Genomic DNA, 23,485 nt, shown 5'->3' with positions numbered 1-23,485 from the left:
ATGGTGAAGAATCACTTTAAAAAATAAATAATTCTCATCCAGATCCTGATTCAGATCTTCACCAAAATCGAAACAATTCGTCGTGGTCACACACCCAACGTGTCCACCAAGTTTCATCTGAATCCGTCTACAACGTTTTGAGATATCCTGCACATAGACAGATAAAAATACAAACAAGCAGACAGACAGACAGAAAGGGGTGAAAACATAATTTTTCGTGAACACCCTGGTATCCCCAAGGCTTGGGAAACATGTGGTTGAAGTTGCCACTCGATCTGCCAAGCCGTTCTGGAGAGGATTTTTAGTGGTTTTAGGGTAAATCCAATATAGCTGCCAAACCATGTGACCTATGATGTCATTGGTGGTGGTTTTTTTTTTTGTGGATAGGTGGTCACACCTGTAAAGTTTCTCTTCGATCTGTTCAACCGTTTCGGAGAAGATTTTTGAAGGTTTTTTTTTTAATCCAAAAAAAAATGTCTGCCGAACTACGTGACTGATGACGTCATCAATTATTTTTTCCTCCATATAATTTAGCCCGAAATGACCCTCAAAATTTTTCATTCTGATCGGATAAAGCTTTTGACGTTTGCAATTATGATGTCATAACAAAGCCATCTCTGACATCATTAAAAAAAATCAATCTTGTTTTCCATGGGGAGGACTTGACGTGCGCCAAATTTCAATTTTTCCATGGAGCGGTTTCCGAGATGCAAAGGTCCAACTTTTCTCATTTTCTTTCCAACATGGCTGCCACATCACGTGCCCTGTGACATCATAATTATCATTCAAACATTCTGCATGACAGTCATACCTATGATGAAAATTTTGTGTCAATCCGACAAGCTGTTCCAGAGAAAATGGAATAACAAAATGCAGACACACACGTACGTACGCATGTACAGGATGGATCACTTAACCCCGCTTTTTGCTTCACGAGGGCAGGCTAAATATTGATGGAATTGTTATGTTTGTGGGGTATAAGGAGGAATTTAATTGGAAAGATAAGATCGTATAGAGTTGCTTGGCCCGTGGACGTGTAGGAGACATCTCGATGTAAACTAAGTAGGGAAACTGTGAGCTTAAGTGTTACTTGTCACCACACGGGGGGGGGGGGGTACGGTATTAGATAGGGATTAAGGATAATTGCCCACAGTATGTAATAGCCCCCGTAACCTATTCCTACGTTTTTGTATTCACAAGCTAGCCATTAAGGAGTCACGTTTTTATAACCACAACCACCATTACAACCAAGCTGCCTGACCAAGCAGGCAAGAAGCCCCACGTCCAAGGGTGACGACGGGTGAAGTCACGCCGCCGAGGCTGATGAATGATGGGCATGACGTGAGTAGGAGGAAGAGGATAATGAGAGAGGCCTCGTTAGTCAGAGGACACGTGAGTGAGAGAAGCGAAACACACGAGTGGAGTTCGGCGTGAGGGAGGCGATCAGAGAATCCAGAGCGCATCTCACCAAGAGGACGGGGAAGCAGGTCATTGCAGGAGGAGAGAGACACGGTCATGAGAGACGGACCTCAAAGCCTCGTGTATATCAATGAAGGGAGCGGCGCCATTCCGCAGAGAGCGGGATCGGCAAGCGCGGTTGATGAAGAAGCTACACCGCAATTCGGCAGCCCTGACGTCGAATATCGCCTCACGAATTGCCTGACGTGCGTTTCCTGTGCCAAGAGAGCAGCTCGGTCCCATGTTTGGGGCATGGTTACCCATACAATTATGACGCGGTTCGATCGTCAAGCCCTAAAAGATCTCCTGGACTCAGCTAAGTGAAGGAACAAAAAAGGATTTCTTTGTTTTCTATATTTTATTTGACCTCTTGTCTGTGTTTGTGTGTCTGAGTGTGGAGGCGCCTCAATTAGATGTAGACTTAGCTTACCTCGCGTCTTGATTCATTTTCATTATAATTGTTGATTTTCTGTTTAATAAATAATTATTTATTTGATTTGCTTTGTCCGTGCCTCTGTTGTGGGTTCGAGAGTAAAGCCCCTGTACTGTGCTACCGCCCTGGTGAAGCACCTAGCATTTCCTTCCTGCGCACACCATGAATCTCCGAGAATGTCGGCCGTAAGCCTCCAAGGGAGAACTGTTTAGCCATCCGTCCAGGTAGGGGCTAACCCCCATTTATCTCGACACGAAATGGCAGGAAGTCAAAGTTGTATCAATCTTTTTGAAGCACCCTGGTGTATACACATGAGCAGTAAATGTTTTTGCTTCATGTGCATCACCCGGGGTTGTTGTTTTTCAACAGCGATCATGGCAGTGATCTGTTGCCTATACACCGCCCATATAAAGGCATGTGTCAGAAGAACATGTTGCATACTTGTAATATGATCTTCCATAGTGCAGGTACTCTGATAGTAATAATTAGGATAACAACATGTCCCTCCGCCAGCCCACTCCCCAACCCCCTAACCGAGCCTAAATCATCATAGGTTAAGCAAGTGTGGAAAAAAAAACATCCCTGAAAATGCATATTTAAGTCAAAAAGGACTCTAAATCGGCACATGACCCCCACCCCTCCCTCCTATCTCCACTTCCCATCACCCTGGCCACTGTTTCTGGTCACCTTGATTTCTCCAAAATATTACATAAGAATAACTTTTTCCCCCCTTTCTTCCCACTCCACACAATATATGGGTATTGGGTCTTGCAATCACCTGTTGATTTGTATGCAGGGGAAGGCAAGAATAATGTGTCTTCCACTGTGACGACATTCAGCCAGAAGAAACATCTTCCAGCACTTTGTGGAAGTTTGAGGACATTATAGATCCCACGGTGTCTTTTGTGGAGAGTAACTGAGTTACCACTGGCACCATGGGCAAATACCAAATTCCTGGCTAAAATTACAGGTAGGTAACTAGTGGTCTCATCTGCTGGTCTTCTTGGATATCCTTTGACTCCAGGTTACCGTCGCTTGCTATCTCCTGAGCGTGGTTGTTGTCTGGGTGGGCCGCGGGTCGTCACAGGTGAACGGTCTGTCTTCATCTTCGAAGGGCGACCATGAGCGACCCTTTAAATGGTGAAAAGCTAATGCCATTCGTGATGGTGAAACGAATAAATGATGTTCACTGCTACATCTACCCTTCGCGTACCCTTACGCGGTGACATCAACATCACGTGAGAGTCATGTACGAACAATATAAAATTATGATGTCACAGATTCAATTGGAATTGCAATTAATTATAAAGCTGGAGGTACTTTCTTAAAGTTTTTATACAAATCAGATGTTGGACTAAACTCGCCAGATTGGCCAATCAAGGAAACAAGGAAATCCAACACAGGTGGAGGCAATTCAGCCCATCCTGCATGCGCGAACACCACACCAACCCAGACACAAGATCCAAGGAAGTAAATGCCCAAAAAAATTTTTAATTAATGAAATATAATTTGTTTGTTTGTTTTTTTATTTATTTATTTGTAGTTGTCGTTATTGTATTTTATATTTTATTATTTATTTATTTATTTTCTTCTCCTCAGGGGAGGGGGCATGGGCTTTGTTAAAAACACACAACATCAACCACACAACGCCCCTTGACAAGACCTCCACCAACAGCACTCCGTACACAATCACCCATCAATGCTCAAACTACCAAAAAGTCTTATCAACATCCCCACACACCTCTATCTCCATAACTTCCAGGTACCTATCTAATTCTAATTTAAACTTATCTACTTTTTCTGCTGCCACTACCTTTCCAGGGAGACCATTCCATGCATTAACTACTCTCTGAGTGAAAGTCCCCTACCTGATTACTGTCTTAACTCTCCTCTTCTTTACTCTCAGGCTATGGTCGTTGGTCCTATCACTGTACTCCACTGAATCATTCTTTTTCATCATGATATTTTGTCAATCCCCTTCATTATCTTAAACATCTCCATCATATCTCCTCGTAACCGCCTCCTTTCTCATGTATAAAGCCCTGTCTCCTTCAGCCACTCCTCATAACTGAGTCTTTCGAGGCCCGGAATCAATCTCGAAACCCTGCGCTGAACCCTCTCTTTGGCATCTATGTCCTTCCGGAACTGTGGTGACCAAAACTGCACACAATATTCTGGATGTGGCCTTCACTCAATTCCTGTACAATGTTAACACCACCTCTTTTGATTTATAATTGATCCCTCTCCTTATACAGCCGAAAACCCAATTTGCTCGACCTATAGCTGCCTGGCACTGTGCTGCCTGCTTACCTCCCATATATATTACCACCCACAGATCCTGGTCCTGTCTGACACACTCCAAAATGACCCCTTACATCCTGTAATCTCTATTTTTATTGTTCTTCCCCATCCCCAACACCTTACACTTGCTCAGGTTAAATTCCATCTGCCAGTCTTTTGCCCACTCTATGCACGTATCAATACTCTCTTGTATCTGTTCACCACCCCCTCCACTATCCACCTTACCTCCAAGATTTGTGTCATCAAACAGCATCCTCGTCTACGAGGATTGTTAAAAAAAAAAGTTATCGTAACGACATACTGTCCAGGTATGCACAATGACCCGAGTACAATTCCTGCAACGTTCATGAAAATTTTTATCCTTGTATATAATTATGTGTCTGGGTCTCGAGACCCGTCCAGGATTGTGACCCTAGCCAAGAAACAGCTTCGGCGCAGAACGGACACTTTGTGTAGACTGTAGATTGTAGAGCATGATGTGTATCATTAGTTAGTAAATATATTGCTTCCTCGTGAAACTCCAGGTTTGTCATCTTGTCGACCATTGTGAAAATTTGAGATCATTTTCAATGTCCCAGTATGTAGTGCCATTAAGATAACGTCTTCTAAACACACTTTTCTTTGGCTGGAATCGGGGCTTTTCATGTTAATCGCCGCGACATGTCTTCGCGGTATTATATACACCATGACAAATTGATTCTTCATCCTTTCTTGTCGCGTGATGATTAAATAAAGGGATGTGAAATCAATGAAGGAAGTTCGAAATCAGACGATTAGATGGAAATGATCAGTCATCAGAGATTTGGAAGCAGATTTCAGACTGTTCATCCTTTATATCACGTGGGGAGCACAGTCGTTAAGTTGTATGCAACCCAGATGTGTGGAGTGGCATGGTAACACTCACAGGACTACACGCACCTACTTTCCCATATCCTGATGTGATGTGATGTGCGACGTCAACATGATACACTCATGGCGCTCCCCTGGAGCAAATGGTACAACCCACCGCTTGTATGTATATACGTGGTAAGTTGCGCTGTAGACAAGGATTTCGAAGTTGCACGTCCTTTTCTCCATACCGACCGAACTTGGGAAACGAAAAGGTGGAAGAGGAGAAGCACGGGAACCCTTCCCCCCTCCCACCCTCCCAAAAACGTCAGGAGGATGTCCACAGGATCTGAGAGCGACGTCGACGACATGAGAGACAAGGACGATTCAGATGCACTTCGGATGAAATGGGAGCGCGCTCATCACCCAGGAGATTTGGATGTGATGTCCGAGGACGAGTTCCAGGACGAGTCTGACCGGGACAGCTCGAGCCGCGGGAGACGCGCATCCCGGCGAAGGGTGCGAGACCCAGTGCCAGCTCGGGTGACCCAGCGCGACGCGGCGAATGCGCGGGAGCGCGCACGCATGAGGGTGCTCAGCAAAGCGTTCTCGCGCCTCAAGCACACACTCCCGTGGGTCCCACCGGACACCAAGCTCTCCAAGCTGGACACCCTGCGCCTGGCGTGCAGTTACATCGCGCACCTGCGGAGACTCCTGGCGGAGGATGCCTTGGAGGGCAGACGCCTGCACCCCGTTGGACTGGTGAGGGTCGTTCAGTGCAGACGCTCGAGCACATGCTCCATAGGCCTATAGTTGTCCAGACCTTTTGTTATATTGTCTCTGGTGAGGGTTGCTGTTGCTCAGACCAAATAGAATCAATTGATTCCACTGCCTTGACCCTTCAACATCCATCACATTCAAACGTCGCTATTTAACCCATAATTTGCCGATTTCTTACAGACTATACTTCCAGCGAAAACCTGCTATGTTACCAGGATTGAATTGCGAATTCGTTCTGCTGGTTGCATCAATACTGGAATGCGGCTCAGCTCCGTATATAAGGAACTAATGCATAAATCGTGGACTCTTCAATTGGATCATGAGAGCAGACAAATCCAGACAATATGGACAAAAATTTTGGACAGAGACAACAATCAACATTGGTTGCCCCGTTACGTCCCACTGAACTCTTGCCACATGCATGATGTCAGAAACCCAGGTTCAAATCCCATACATACCATGTGTGGTGGTCCTTGTCTATCAATGTCCTTGCAATTCACGTAACAGTACACCAATGTCTACTAACGTCAATTTATCCTGTCCGTGATGTCCATACAAACTCCACCATGCATTGTAAGCCTTGGATCAATGTAAACGAAAAATGTTGTGATGTGATAACCTAATTTGACAACATGTGCAAGAACCTATATATTTAATACTTTTGTCGATAAGTTATTCCTGCACCGACAATCGTTGTTACTCTGCGCACGCGAAGCGAAAAGCAGGGTTAAGCAATTGGTTCACTTCTGTCTGTCTGTCTACAAATGTTAGTTGATGTTCGAGGAACAACTTCATTTTGATTTTTTTTTCTTTTTTGTAATTGAACACGAATCGGAAAACGAACCTGCCGTTTAGCAGGACTTCGGCTCTGAATTTGTCTCGATCGCACAAACGCAGAGAGGAGTGGGATAATTTTTTTTTACAGTCTGCCTGTCTAACAGTCAAACATAATTGAAAATCATTGCAAACAGGAAACTCACTTTTTATATTTTTAAAGGCTTTTTAAATGACTTCATAAAGGACACAAACAACAGGCACGAATAACTAATGTAACATGTTAAATTTTAAATAAGGTGGTGCATAAGAGATAAGACGTTGTCACCCATCAATGCTCTCTTCACACCTTCAATGTGAAGGTGGTATATAAGAGATACATAAGATATAAAAGATAAGAGATTTTGAAAAATAAATAACGCTGGTTAACTGCATCAAGCGCAGTAAACTTCTGAAATTTTCTTTTTTCTACAACCTTTAAAATATTTATTTAATTTCAATTGACTTATGCACTTGACCAATGTAGAACAAAAATCCTTTTCAACACTTTCAAAAGCCTTTCCTTTAGCAGTACTTGGACAAAATATTACAGCATTTTACGTCATCACCACCAATCAAATTTGCAGCTCGTAGATCCCGCCCATGTCCTCGTCTTTTCGCAACACTGCGCGGGGTAAGGTGTTCTATTAACTCTCTAATTATTAGTCCCCCACCAGTTTCACTGGAGGGAACTGTAAGTTATAACTTTGCTCTCCATATGTCTGTCTGTCCGTCCCACCTGTGGATCCGCCGATTATGAACACTCCCAAAACGTACGTCCCATCCAACTTTTTCCCCGTACCCTCTAACACATTCAACTGAAACTTGGTACACGGCTTTATTGTGATAAAGTTACAGAACAAGTTTTAGTTTCAGGGCGTTTTGTCAATTTTTCCGACTTCTGTCCTTTTTGGACTTAGAAAACATCACGTCGGTAGGTATTGCAAAACAATTCTCGCTCTTGTTATTTATGTATTGCGTCTCACTATGTGGATTTCTGTCTAAAATTGCCCTCGAACGTCATAATCGTAACAATATTCATGGATTAAAAAAACGATTTATTCTTTATTTATTTGTTTTGTTTATTAACCAGACAATGATCACATAACGGCTGAGTTACATGTCGATGTCACAACACCTGCTATAAATTGTGAATATAAATTGGAGAGAGTTTGAGAAGTTTCACTGCATCGACTTCATGTACATACTAGCGGGGTGCGCTTACACATTGTGAACCAACGAAGGTATACGAACCGTGCTTCCGCATTGTCTCTGGTTGCTCACCTGCATTTGATTTTTTTTTCATTTATTTATTTTCATGCATTAATTAATTTTTTTTCATTTATTTCTATTTTCATTTGAAGATGCTTTGCGATGGTTTTGTGATTTTTTTCTTGGTGTATCGGCTTCGATGTCCTTGGCACGCAAAATTACCGTGCTTGCGTATTGTCTCTGGTCGCTCACCTGCATTTGATTTTTTTTTTCATATATTTATTTTCATTCATTAATTAATTTTTTTCATTTATTTATTTTCATTCATTAATTTATTTTTTTCATTGATTTATATTTTCATTTACAGATGCTTTGCGATGGTTTACTGATTTTATTTGTCTTGGTGTATCGGCTTCGATGTCCTTGGCATGCAAAATTACCGTGCTTCCCCAGTGTGTCGGGTCGCTCACCTGCATTTTTTTCTCATTTATTTATATTTTCATTTATGGATGTTTTCCGACGATTCTGTGATTATTATTTTTTTTCCGGCGTACTGGCATCGACGTCCGTCGGCACGAAAAATTTCATCTTTCTACGTCACCTGTAAGGTACCGATCGTTAATATCAGTCGGTGAATCAGTCAGTGGTTAGAAAGAGCTTTATATATTAGAGAATGTATGATGTACAGAGGATGTCGAGCGTGTTGCAGAAAATGAAGAAATCCATGAATTGCCATTGTAGGTGATTGCAGGGGCACAACGAAGTTGGATGGGGTCTCAGAGGGCCCGGAACCCCCTCCCACCCATGGCTGTAGTACAGACAGAATGTGATGTCTACAGATAGATGTGTAACCACACACTCCTTTTAGTTCACAGCAGAGAAATTCAGGTTGCATCCTTGGACCGTTGAATTACAAACACAATCAACTGAAGGATCATTGAATCAGTTGAGAAAAAGTTTTGGTGTTGAAATGAAAATGGCGAGTGAGAGCACTCTTGTGACCCGTTTCGTCCCTTTGCAGACGTGGCCTTTCATGAACGGTGGGAAAATGGAAGAAGACATTAAGGACGTGGGAATCGCCAGTCGCTTCCACTAAGAGTACCACGGAGGACATCCATCGCCCATGTGGGTGGGCGGAGGAAGATAGACACCGGTTGCTCATGTGGGCCAATGGACGAAATGCTGCGTCGGGTTGGGACTGCAATGGCAGCCAATGTAATGCAACCTCGAGTGGATATTTCATCTTCAGCCGTTAAAGTCATAATTCTGCCTGAGCCACATTGACATTAACTTACCTTTAATACCTGTTCACCACTTGAATCAAAGCGAGCGTCTTTCAACAAACTTTGAGGGGGGTTTCAAAATGTTCTCAGACAAACTCCAACAAACACCAACATTTTGCTCTTTCACAACACATAAGGAAATATCAATAGAGAATCATACTCTTGATTAGGGCTAGCAGGATATCTTCTTAAGTACAGGATGTGCGATGGGCTTCGAGCTGTGTCACCTGGGTTCGAATCCCGACCCAACTATAAACTGTCATCCCCATGTAACACAGGCAGGGTGTTTAATCAATGTGAGTGACGTCCCTCGGATGGACGTGAAACTGGGTGAACCGTCAGCTAGGCATTAAAGATCCCACAGTGTCCTTCGCGAACAGTGGGAGAGCTATCGCTGGCACCCTGAACCAATTACAAATCGTGTCCGCTGGTTCATTGTGAACCTCCATTGAGAAACGGTCATGACATTGCTTGAATGTCCTGGCAGGGCAGGTGTCTGCTGCAGTCGACATCTGTAGAAGACAGAAGGAGCCACTGTCTCATGAAAAATAAATAACGCTGGTTTGTCATAGACCGTTGAATCTCGGCCTCTCCATAACAGGACTCGATGTTAAGGGCAATGAAATGTAAAACGACGTGACGTCACAGGTTAATTTGGGTTGGATAAGCTGCAATTCAAAAGGTGAAGGATCGATTTTCTTTAATTTTTAAGCTGTTCCTTGTGAGACTTGCTCAGAACGTAAGGGCAATCTACTGTAAATATATATATATATATATATATATATATATATATATATATATATATATATATATATATATATATATATATATATATATATACATATATATATATATATATATATATATATATATATATATATATACACACAAACCAGTAGGCGACGTGGGTGGTCGCTATATAATTGCATACTAGTCATAGTTTTTGACGGATCGGGCTGAAATTTTTTGACAAAGACGTTGATTACAGTGCGCATAAAAGCGCGGAAGCCGATTCTTGATTTTCGAAAAAAAAAATATATATATATATATAAAATTTTTCAAAAATTTCAAAGTCCCATTGCTAGGCAACGGTGGCGTCCATAGCAACGGTGCTCAAAAGCATACAACTAGATCTTGGTATGAACCTACCTGTCAAGTTTCATAAAAATCGGTTGACTCCTCTGGCCTCCATTGCTGTCCATTACAAACATACAGACAGACGGAAAACCTAAGAATAACGGCAGTCCAGCAACCACCCAATACAGAAATATATATATATATATATATATATATATATATATATATATATATATATATATATATATATATATATATATATATATATGTCCAGGCCTGCCTCTGAAATGTATGTCCACATGCAGTTCTACTTTAATGTAGATCGTGCATTCTCAGATCTACTGTAATCTATTATAACCTGGCAAGGCCCTGAATTGTCAAATGCTCAGTCCTGTTTACTTTAGTTACTGTAGTGTGTGTAATTGTATTTTATAACGCCAACTTATGAAAAGTATTAATTCTCACCGAGTAAGCACTTTATCTGTTCGACGTGAAACAGGGAACAGGTGTACGGTAGATGTGGAGCGTTGAGTGGTCCAGTGGTCGGGTCGTTCAAAGCCTTCTGATTTTTATGATTATTTTTTTTACATCTTCTACTTTTATATCATATATGCCGTTATTTTGTACGATCGGTATTAAAAATAGTGCGAATACATTTTTTTTAATGCAATGCTGCAACTTTTATGTTCAGAATAAAGAAAACAGAAACTCAAGTTCATGGCATTCAATCCCAGACGTGTTGTCAACTGAGGACCTACCACAATGTTGTGTTAACCTACCACAATAACTTTATATGAATGATTATTCGAACTTTGCAGAGGCACTAAAAATAAAAAATGTAAAATCACTCATTGAGTGACAACTTGGCGAAACGGAACGGCACTCCGTAGAGAACATACCTCCACCACGTGGAACAGTTTACATTTTGTACGCCGCTGATAGGTCGGATCTGATTCCGGACCTTAACCAAAAATCGAATTGGCTTGTTCTTGTCACCTAACCAACTCTTCCACCTCGTTTTATCACAAGTCGTCCACAACTTTTAGAGATAACATGCTACAGACAGTTTTTGCCCAGTCTCTCAACGGTGAAGAATCTCTTGAAAAATTCTCGAATCCAGATCCGAATTCGGATCTTCACAAAAAAATCGAATCAATTAGTCCTTTTCACAGACCCAATCTGACCATAAATTTTCATCCGAATCCATCCTCAACTTTCTGAGATATTGTGCTATTTATCGTCTTGAGCCCCATCTCTCAATGGTGAACAATCACTTAGAAGGTTTTCAGATCCGGATCTGGATTCGGATCTTCACCAAAATTAAGCATTACTGTCCTTGGCTAGTCACCCACACACACAAAAATTTCAGAACGACTGCTTGAAAACTGTGGCCAAAAATCGTGTGACAGACAAACAAACAGACGGACAAACGACAGACAGACAAACGCCGTGCTTGACATCAGACTGTACATGATATCAGACTGTACATGATATCAGACTGTACATGACATCAGACTGTACATGATATCAGACTATACATGACATCAGACCATGTAGACATCAGACTGTACATGACATTAGAACATGTTATATCAGGTCATTGAAAGGATCAGACTGCACATGACATTATAACATGTTTGATCAGGTCATTGGATGGAACAGACTGCACATGACATTATAACATGTTATATCAGGTCATTGAAAGGATCAGACTGTACATGACATTATAACATGTCATATCAGGTCATTGGAAGGATCAGACTGGACATGACATTATAACATGTTATATCAGGTCATTGGAAGGATCAGACCGTGCATGACATTATAACATGCTATATCAGGTCATTGGAAGAATCAGACCATGCATGACATTCTAACATGTTAGATCAGGTCAATGGAAGGATCAGACTGTATATGACATTATAACATGTTCGATTAGGTCATTGAAATGATCAGACTGTACATGATATAATAACATGTTAAATCAGTTCATTGGAAGGATCAGACTGTACATGACATTATAACATGTCATATCAGGTCATTGGAAGGATCAGACTGTACATGACATTATAACATGTTATATCAGGTCATTGAAAGGATCACACTGCACATGACATTATAACATATTAGATCAGGCCATTGAAATGATCAGACTGTATCAGGTCATTGGATTATATCAGGTCATTGGAAGGATCAGATTATATCAGGTCATTGGAAGGATCAGAGTGGACATGACATGAAAAATTGTTCGATTCGGTCATTGTAAGGATCAGACTGCACATGACATTATAACATGTTAGATTAGGTCATTGGAAGGATCAGGCTGGACATGACATTATAACATGTTTGATCAGGTCATTGGATGGAACAGACTGCACATGACATTATAACATGTTATATCAGGTCATTGAAAGGATCAGAATTGATATGACATTATAACATGTTAGATCAGTTCATTGGAAGGATACGACTGGACATAACATTATAACATGTGATATCAGGTCATTGGAAGGATCAGACTGTACATGACATGATAACATGTTATATCAGGTCATTGGAAGGATCAGACTGTAAGTGACATTGCAACATGTTATATCAGATCTTTGAAAGGATCAGACTGAATTTGACTTTATAACATGTTTGATCAGGTCATTGGAAGGATCAGACTGTACATGACAGTATAACATGTTTGATCAGGTCATTGGAAGATCACACTGTATATGACATGATTACATGTTCAATCAGGTCATTGGAAGGATCAGACCATGCATGACATTACATGTTATATCAGGTCACTGGGAGGATCAGACTGGATATGACATTTTAACATGTTAGATCAGGTCATTGGAAGGATCAGACTGGACATGACATTATAACATGTTAGATCAGGTCATTGGAAGGATCCGACTGGACATGACATTATAACATGTTATATCAGATCATTGGAATGATCAGATTGTAGATGACATTATAACATGTTATATCAGGTCATTGGAAGGATCAGAGTGGACATGACATGAAAAATTGTTCGATTCGGTCATTGTAAGGATCAGACTGCACATGACATTATAACATGTTAGATTAGGTCATTGGAAGGATCAGGCTGGACATGACATTATAACATGTTATAGCAGGTCATTGGAAGAATCAGACTGTACACAACATTATAACATGTTATATCAGGTCATTGGAAAGATCAGACTGGACATGACATTATAACATGTTATATCAGGTCATTGGAAGGATCAGACTGGACATGACATTATAACATGTTATATCAGGTCATTGGAAGGATTCAACTGGACATGACATTATAACATGTTATATCAGGTCATTGGAAGGATCAGACTGGACATGACATTATAACATGTTATATCAGGTCATTGGAAGGATCAGACTGGACATGATATTATTACATGTTATATCAGGTCATTGGAAGGATCAGACCGTGCATGACATTATAACATGTTAGATCAGGTCAATGGAAGGATCAGACAGTATATGACATTATAACATGTTATCTCAGGTAATTGGAAGGATCAGACTGTACATGACAGTATAACATGTTCAAGCAGGTCATTGGAAGGATCAGAGTGTACATGACATTATTACATGTGATATCAGGTCATTGGAAAGATCAGACAGTATATGTCATTATAACATGTTTGATCAGGTCATTTGAAGGATCAGACTGTACATGACATTATAACATGTTTGATGATGTCATTGGATGGATCAGATTGGACATGATATTTTAACATGTTATATCAGGTCATTGGAAGGATCAGACGGTATATGACATTATAACATGTTCAATCAGGTCATTGGAAGGATCAGACTGGACATGACATTATAACATGTCATATCAGGTCCTTGGAAGGATCAGATTGGACATGACATTATAACATGTTATATCAGGTCATTGGAAGGATCAGACTGTACATGACATTATAACATGTTCGATCAAGTCATTGGAAGGATCAGACTGGACATGACATTATAACATGTTCGATCAAGTCATTGGAAGGATCAGACTGGACATGACATTATAACATGTCATTTCAGGTCATTGGAAGGATCAGACTGGACATGACATTATAACATGTCATATCAGGTCATTGGAAGGATCAGACTGGACATGACATTATAACATGTAATATCTGGTCATTGGAAGGATCAGACTGTACATGACATTATAACATGTTTGATCAGTTCATTTGAAGGATCAGACTGTATATGACATTTTAACATGTTCAATCACGTCATTGGAAGGATCAGACTGTACATGACATTATAACATGTGATATCAGGTCATTGGAAGGATCAGACTGTACATGACATTATAACATGTTATATCACGTCATTGGAAGGATCAGACTGGACATGACATTATAACATGTTATTTCAGGTCATTGGAAGAATCAGATTGTACATGACATTATAACATGTTCAATCAGGTCATTGGAAGGATCAGACTGGACATGACATTATAACATGTCATATCAGGTCCTTGGAAGGATCAGATTGGACATGACATTATAACATGTTATATCAGGTCATTGGAAGGATCAGACTGTACATGACATTATAACATGTTCGATCAAGTCATTGGAAGGATCAGACTGGACATGACATTATAACATGTTATTTCAGGTCATTGGAAGGATCAGACTGGACATGACATTATAACATGTCATATCAGGTCATTGGAAGGATCAGACTGGACATGACATTATAACATGTAATATCTGGTCATTGGAAGGATCAGACTGTACATGACATTATAACATGTTTGATCAGTTCATTTGAAGGATCAGACTGTATATGACATTTTAACATGTTCAATCACGTCATTGGAAGGATCAGACTGTACATGACATTATAACATGTTTGATCAGGTCATTGGAAGGATCAGACTGTACATGACATTATAACATGTTATATCACGTCATTGGAAGGATCAGACTGGACATGACATTATAACATGTTATTTCAGGTCATTGGAAGAATCAGATTGTACATGACATTATAACATGTTATATCAGGTCATTGGAAGGATCAGAACATGCATGACATTACATGTTATATCAGGTCACTGGGAGGATCAGACTGGATGTGACATTTTAACATGTTAGATCAGGTCATTGGAAGGATCAGACTGGATATGACATTATAACATGTTAGATCTGGTCATTGGAAGGATCTGACTGGACATGACATTATAACATGTTAGATCTGGTCATTGGAAGGATCTGACTGGACATGACATTATAACATGTTATTTCAGATCATTGGAAGAATCAGATTGTACATGACATTATAACATGTTATATCAGGTCATTGGAAGGATCAGAGTGGACATGACATGAAAACATGTTCGATTAGGATATTGGAAGGATCAGACTGTACATGACATCATAACATGTTAGATTAGGTCATTGGAAAGATCAGACTGTACATGACATCATAACATGTTATATCAGGTCATTGGAAGGATCAGACTGGACATGACATTATAACATGTAATATCTGGTCATTGGAAGGATCAGACTGTACATGACATTATAACATGTAATATCTGGTCATTGGAAGGATCAGACTGGACATGACATTATAACATGTAATATCTGGTCATTGGAAGGATCAGACTGGACATGACATTATAACATGTAATATCTGGTCATTGGAAGGATCAGACTGTACATGACATTATAACATGTTATATCACGTCATTGGAAGGATCAGACTGGACATGACATTATAACATGTTATTTCAGGTCATTGGAAGAATCAGATTGTACATGACATTATAACATGTTATATCAGGTCATTGGAAGGATCAGAACATGCATGACATTACATGTTATATCAGGTCACTGGGAGGATCAGACTGGATGTGACATTTTAACATGTTAGATCAGGTCATTGGAAGGATCAGACTGGATATGACATTATAACATGTTAGATCTGGTCATTGGAAGGATCTGACTGGACATGACATTATAACATGTTATTTCAGGTCATTGGAAGAATCAGATTGTACATGACATTATAACATGTTATATCAGGTCATTGGAAGGATCAGAGTGGACATGACATGAAAACATGTTCGATTAGGATATTGGAAGGATCAGACTGTACATGACATCATAACATGTTAGATTAGGTCATTGGAAAGATCAGACTGTACATGACATCATCACATGTTATCTCAGGTAATTGGAAGGATCAGACTGGACATGACATTATAACATGATTTCGAGGCCCAAACGATTGAATGAGTGAACTCTTTCAAGAGGATTGTTAAGGAAGTAGATGGGAGGGTTTTCTCGATGGTCTTTTTGGACAAAGAGAGAAAGAATTTGATATGTCAGGATAGAAAAACATATTCCATGTGTTTATCCAGCTCGTGATCCTATCAAGGTCTGCAGGGAGGGAAGAGGCTGCTGCCTGCCTATCTGAAGGATGAGGGATGTTGTGGCAGAGGGTGGAATCATCAGCAAAGAGATAAAGAGGATTTTCCAGAGTCAGAGAGATTTGGAGACTTGAAAGATTTGGAATATTACTGAGCCCAAAACACTGTCTTCGGGCACTCCAGCCTTGACTGGGAGAGGAATATTAAAGGATTCCGATGAGAGCCATGCATTGGCTATGAGATTAGATGAGCATGTCAGTCGGTCATGACTGGAGTTATCCTCGGATGACATAGTTAGAGAGTTTGTTGAGCAAGGTGTGGTGTCAGACTGTATAGAATGCAAAAGATATGTCTCGAGAGACAGCCACGACTATCTAACATTTAACAATGAGAGCCTCCATCCATTATTGGGAGAGGATAAGCAGCATGTCCAGGGTAGAGTGACCGGTCTGAACTGACGGTCTGAGATCAAGCCATTGGAGAAAATGAAGGATTTGAATGCAACTGCAATGATCAATTCCATGACCTTGCTGATGATTGGAAATAAGCTGATGGTTCTGTGATGAAGGGGAAAAGTTTTTGCAACTTGTTTTTACAACAAGCCAGTGATGTTGGTTGACTTCCAAGCTAAGAGTAGCCATTTGAAGTGAGGGAAGGATGGAAAGGGGGGGGGGGAGGCGTACTCCAGAGCAACCATTTGATTCAACAAGGTGCCTTGGAGTTCCTACCAGTCAGCCTTAGTGAACTGCCAGACTCGCCGGCGCTGACGCGGCTCTCTGAAAATAGCCAGAGAGTTGTTGACTAACAAGTGCATGATCAGATGAACCATTTGGAGCGTTGAGGACATTCGCAGGAACTTTAGTCATAGGGAAGGGATGATTTGCCATTGGCACAAATCTCGGTCAGAAAGCTGGCAGAAATCTGGGACAGATTGAGCCAGGGCCATGGAGTCACAGAAATCCTATGCTGCAGTGGCATGGTTGGTAAGAGAGGTACCAACACCCAGCCAATACGTGATTTCAAAATGTCTCGGGAATGCAAATGATGCCGTTTTTTGCATGTGCTGTGTGTGCACCTTCATTGACTCGTTTCCACTAATGGGGGCACATTGAGCCGACCATTGCAAGGGTGAAATCAAATTGTCTTTTTGACACAATTTTCAGCATTCAAATTCAAACAAAGAGTCAAACTGAGGTCATTTGCAAGATGGTTAACCATAATTGTTCGGAGGATGCAAATCCGACTCAGGAAAATATTGAAAATATGAGAAATATCAGTGGATGAGAGGTGTCCTGTTCCTACCATTTCCTGTTTAAATTCCAATGAGCGGCTGCCATAGATAATGATAGTGCGAGAGCCCGATGACTCGCGGCCTACGGACAACTCGAGGGTGTGCACCCGTCACTTCGTTGTGTTGGACATAGATGGAAGTGAGAAGAGAACTCCGAAATCCTTGGAAGCTTCAAAATCGAGAACTATTCCTGTGGAATGATTGGAGTCTCATAGATAAACCACCAAAATTTAAATGTGCTCCTAATAAACTTCAAGGCAGCAAAGAAAAAGTGCAAATATCTGGTCAACTCGCTCGCTGAAGAACGAGTGAACTTTCGCAATGCTTTGCTACAGGCCGAGTCATTCAACGCCAATGGAGGCTCACTCTCGTGATAGACCGACGCTGATGGGGAGGCATTGTTGTTGTATTTCTATCCAGGGGCTGAAGAAGAAATTGATTGGAGCAGCCCAAAAATTTCCAGAGCGTTGGTGTTATAAAATTAGACATATTATTTTTATCATTGTATGCGGCAACTTAATACTTGACGTATTCATAGAAGACTGATCCTACGCAGTCTTGAGAAGGACTTGGTGCGAGCCAACTCTTCTCATGGCAAATTGGGAATTAAAATTTTTAAAATTGAAATCAAATGGAAAACCAAATAGGTACAGCACTGCATTGGAGCCATCACAAGGAACCTCAACAAGCAAAAAGCAAATATGAAGTTATCAGGTGGAACCTGGATAAGACTCAGGTTGCAGCTGCTACTCCTCTACCCTCAAACCCGTCCAGGCACAGCTGAGAGAGCCTTATTCAAAAAAAATAAATAAATAAGAAAGAACCTAGATCAAAAAATATTCAATAATTTTGGCTACCAGACCATGCGTCCGATCAGATTGAAATTAAAACATATATTCCACATCACTACGAGATCATAATTTTTAAGTTCCACTTCGATTGATGCAGCGGTTCAAGAGAGAATTAAAAATATATATTTTCCTTCAATCCAATATGACTGTCAAACCATGTGATCTGTCAATTTTTCATGAACACCCTAGTATTCCTAAGGCTTGGGGAACATGAGTTTGAAGTTCCCCTTCGAAACTTCGTGGGGTGCCACTAAAACTGATCAATCTGATGTCTGAACTATATTCTGGTACTGAGAGTACCAGACCATAAAAGGCAGGGGCAAGAAAGATCGGAGAGGAGAATTTGGGAGATGCTATGCCAGAGGCCAACACCGCCGAAGCCCGAGCCACACCTCTCTATCTCCTCAGCCCTGCCACCAGACGTTCACCTCTACCACCTGACTGGACTGTGTGGACTCATCCTGCAGGCATTGTTGGGTTTGCCTGCAACTTTCTACTTGTCTTGTCCTTTGCCTATTGTCTGTCTCACCTGATATGACTGCCAGGTACTACGTTAGATAATGATTGAATCCCGTTCATTTGTTTGGTACCATAGGCACGTATTGGTCATGGGTAAGGGGATCGTATCACTTGCACCATTTATTTGTTGATTGTTTCTTGTACTCATATATAGCCTCCCCATGACCATAATTGCCTTTCTTATTAAATACTAGCAAAGTTAGCTGGAGTTGCCTGGCAACGCTGGGTCCCTCCTCCCACCCCTTCCCTTCCCTCCTCTCACCACTTCCCCTCCCTCCTCCAACCCCCTCCCTTACCTCATCCCACCTCTCCCTTGCCTCCTCACATATCACCCCTTCCCCTCCTACTGTCTCCTCCCAGCTCACCGCCTCCTGTTGGACTGCCACTCCACCCATTCTCCTTTCTCCCTCCTCCTCCCTCCTCCCCCTCCCTCATCCCACCCCTTCCCCTGCCTCCTCTCGCCCCACCCCTCACTCCCTCCTCCCATCTCCCCACCCTCCCTCCCTCCTCCCGTCTCACCACCCTCCCTCACTACTCCCATTCAACCCTACACACACACACACACACACACACACACACACACACACACACACACACACACACACACACACACACACACACACACACACACACACACACACACACACACACACACACACAGAGATCGCTCACTCGACACTGCCGCGTCATAAAAAGACGTGTGTGGACACTGTGCAGTTACACCACAAGTCTTTCTTAAAATACCACCTGTTGCTTTGCTGAATAAGGCAAAGGAGGGATCTTCAACCTCTTGTTTTTTTTTAGGTTTTTTTTTTTTGGGCATTTTCAGAGCCACGAGGCTCTATATACGCCATGCGCCAAAACATAACAGCGGTGAACGTATGAACCTTTAGGTAATCCATAATACTGTTATGTTTGTGGGGTAGATGAAGGGGTTTCATTGGAAAGATAAGATCGTATGGAGTTGCTTGGTCCGTGGACGTGTAGGAGACATCTCAATGTAATTAAGTAGGGAGAGTGTGAGCTTAAGTGTTATGTGTCACCTCACGGGGCAGAGGGGGGGGGGCGGTGCAGTGTTAATTAGATAGGGATTAAGGATAATGTCTCCCAGTATGTGATTGTCCCCTGTGAACTATTGTTACGTTTTTGCATTTCCTCACCAACCATGAAGGAGTTGCGTTTTTATAACCAAAACCACGAGAACAAGCAAGCAAAACATGCCGATGGGGCAGAGACCCTGCCTTCCTGGGTTTCGTGCGAGCAGGCCGTGCCGCTGAGGAGGAGTTTGGTTTGGCGTGACATCGAAGAAGATGAGTTGGTTGCGCATGAATCGCGAGAGATTGGGAGAGCACACACGAGGTCAGTTTGAAGAGGGGTTGAGTGCTTAGTAAAGGATGAACATGGTCAAGAGATGAGAATGTAGCTCGGAGATGGCGTGAAACAGCAGGGCATGGCGGAATGGCTTTCCTTCGACGCATGAAGAAGACGACATGATTATTGTACTCGTGCTGAGGCGATTTTGTTTTCACGTGGTGAAGCAAGATGCTGGCATTTGGCTCTTGGCTGGGTCGTGAGGAATTCACCTCGAGCCTTGTGTGTGAAACTGAAGAGGACGGTGCACGAGAAAGCTGCGAGGGGTCTCTGAGCCTTGGTGTTGAATCCCGCTCATGAATTGCCTGACGTACGTTTGTCCCGCTGCGAGAGAGCGGCCGAGCGCCATTTCTGAGGGCGCGTTTGCACGTGCACGACGAAGCGCCTCGATCCCATATTCCATAAAGACCATCTCTGGACCAAGCTAAGTGTCAGAATAAAGGGAGGATTTGCTTTTCTTTCATTTTGTTTTCCCCTTGTCTGTATTTAAGTCTGTGTGTAGAAGCACCTTGACCAGATTAATTTAACTCACATATTATTATTAAATTTTGAACTCTTGTCCTTTGTAAATATTTGTCTATTTCCATAAAAATTGTGTTCATTTTAAGTTTATGTGTCCGTATATCTGTCGTGGGGTTCGAGAATAAACCCCCGTGCATCCATTTCTGTGCCCCCATCACATCGCCATTGCATCCCACCCTTCCCGTGTGTGTGATAATCTCCGGGGATCAACGTGTCTGACTCCGAATAAGGGAAAACCGCTTGTCTGTCCGGGCTGGTGGTGTTAACCACCCGACAACCACATTTGAGTCGGGGGATTAATGGTAACCGCCAGTGCCGTGACAATACAATATGGATTACCAATTCGTTTTAAATTCTCAGAACTGCCTTACAGATCAGGGATGCTTCTGGTTCAAATGGCCGAAAATATTCAGCAATCTTGGTCCATTATTTGGAGGGAATTTTAAAAACAGATGGTTAAAATCTTCTGGTTTTCCACAAATATCGCAGGTCCCAGTAGAATGACACCCTCTCTTATCGCGGTATGAATTAAGGTGACGGTGCAGAAGGAGGGATGACAGCCTTTCTTCCATAAATAAATAAATAAATAAATAAATACGCTTAGTTTTAACAATCGCTGATTTCTCAAGAAATTTCACATTTCACTCCAGATTTTAACAGTTATTTAGTCCATGAGATCCAATCCTCAAATCTGAAATCATATTTCGATTAATTATTTAATTAGACTGTGACAGTCCATCCTGGAAAATGACTTCAGAAATGCATGAAATCGCTCCAAGCTCCTAATTTGAAAACTATCGCACCAACAAAAGTGATGTATACAGCGCTTCATAGGTATGAAGAACAGGCATTCAATGTTATGAGTGAGGAAAGTGAATAAGAAAGTGCTTTATCATTAAGAGACCGTTGCAGCCTGTTCCAAGTCAAGGCATTGTTAAGGCCTAAGTCACATTTGCCACGGCGGCCGTGGGGTCTCAAAATCTACAGCCACTCGCAATTATAAGGCGGCCGCAGTATTTCCACGGTCACACAATGTAGCAGTCACATATGTTTTATATTTTAGGGAGCCGCACGGCGTATTCAGAAATTGTGGAGACCAAAAACGTGGGGTTGCCGTATGGTCTTTGATTGGATGTTGCACGGTGACCTTAAGGGGGCCCTGTGGCGGCCATAGAATTTTCAAGGCAGACGCAAGGCAACCGCAGGGGGACCGCAGGGGGGCCGCAGGGGTAGTCCAGGAGCAAGGACCTGAAAAAAAATGAAATCGTTCAACACATCCTGCAGAAAAGGTTTGACTTGACAGAGTGGTAGAATAGACACCATAGAACACCTCCAGGTAGTATGTGGTTTCATATTGTGGTATCATTAAAATTCTACAGGCCATTATACATACCAAGGGTACTTACCAAGAGGGTCACTGTGGGCTAGCAAAATTTAGGGGAGGGGTAACATAAACGTGAATATCTTTGTCGAGACTCAACCAATTTTCAATATTGAGGGATCATTGGCTTTGTATTATAATTCTCTTTCAGAATATGTACAGAAATGTCGATATTCATTCAACTGTACAACCACAAGAGGGAAAAATCACAACTAGCCAGATGTCTACGGCCCACATCGTCGATGCAATGGCGCTGGTACAGATGACAAAGTCCGCTGGTGCTGCAAACTTCGGTGAAATGGCATTCAAGTATTTCAGCCTGGTTACTGCCCCTCTACGTCGAAATGGTTGTCAGCAGGTTGATGTTGTCTTCGACCCGTACTCCAGCCTCTCAATCAAAGCGGGGGAGCGAGAGAAACGAGGAACATCTGCAGCCTTAGAGGTGACGATCCAAGGGCCAGCCACTCCTACTCCAAAGCAGTAGATCAAATACATTGGAAATGTAGAAAACAAAGTCAACTTGTGTGCCTTCTTGGCAGACACATGGTGCCACATGGGGGTAGACACTCTGCTTGATGGTCAACACCGAGTCATCGGTGGTGGTTTCAAGAACCCGCAGAAGTCTGTGCTCGTCATCAGAGGGCACTGCGAAGAACTGGTTCCCCTCAAGTCGGATCATGAAGAGGCAGACACACGAATATTGCTACATGCAAAACATGCCTCTCATTATCACAACAGGATTGCGATTCAATAACCTGACACAGATGTGGCTGTCCTCTGCACCCCTCACTACAGAAAACTCCAGTGACAGGAGCTGTGGTTTCAGACTGGAATCGAGGATAAAGCTAGGTATATTCCTCTCCACAGCTTGGCACACAAACTAGGACCTGAGCCGTGTAATGCTTTACTCGGCTTCCACGCACTCACTGGGTGCTATTCAACCAGTGCAC

At 42.0% G+C, this 23,485-nt stretch overlaps 2 protein-coding genes across 3 annotated transcripts in view; one reads left to right on the top strand and one right to left on the bottom strand.

The window, feature by feature from the left end:
- LOC147035672 (protein phosphatase EYA1-like) overlaps positions 1-23,485 on the bottom strand; it is a 386,713-nt gene that overhangs the window by 192,582 nt on the left and 170,646 nt on the right. The gene's annotated exons all lie outside the window — the stretch shown is intronic.
- LOC147035673 (transcription factor 21-like) lies at positions 5,075-9,850 on the top strand. Its single transcript, XM_085846465.1, has 2 exons — positions 5,075-5,782; positions 8,847-9,850. The coding sequence occupies exons 1-2, from the start codon at positions 5,165-5,167 to the stop codon at positions 8,919-8,921; spliced, it is 693 nt and encodes a 230-aa protein (XP_085702591.1). The 5' UTR covers positions 5,075-5,164; the 3' UTR covers positions 8,922-9,850.

Source organism: Eptatretus burgeri, chromosome 1, assembly GCF_056783735.1.
Source record: "Eptatretus burgeri isolate ZD-2024b chromosome 1, Ebu_testis_v1, whole genome shotgun sequence".
NCBI lineage: Eukaryota > Metazoa > Chordata > Myxini > Myxiniformes > Myxinidae > Eptatretus > Eptatretus burgeri.
The sequence above is the reverse complement of the archived record's forward strand: the minus strand, read 5'-3'. Positions and strand labels throughout refer to the sequence as shown.

Coding starts and splice junctions, on each gene's coding strand:
- LOC147035673 (XM_085846465.1), top strand. CDS start 5,165: ATGGCGCTCCCCTGGAGCAAATGGTACAACCCACCGCTTGTATGTATA. Junction 5,783..8,846: donor GCCTGCACCCCGTTGGACTG/GTGAGGGTCGTT, acceptor GTCCCTTTGCAG/ACGTGGCCTTTCATGAACGG.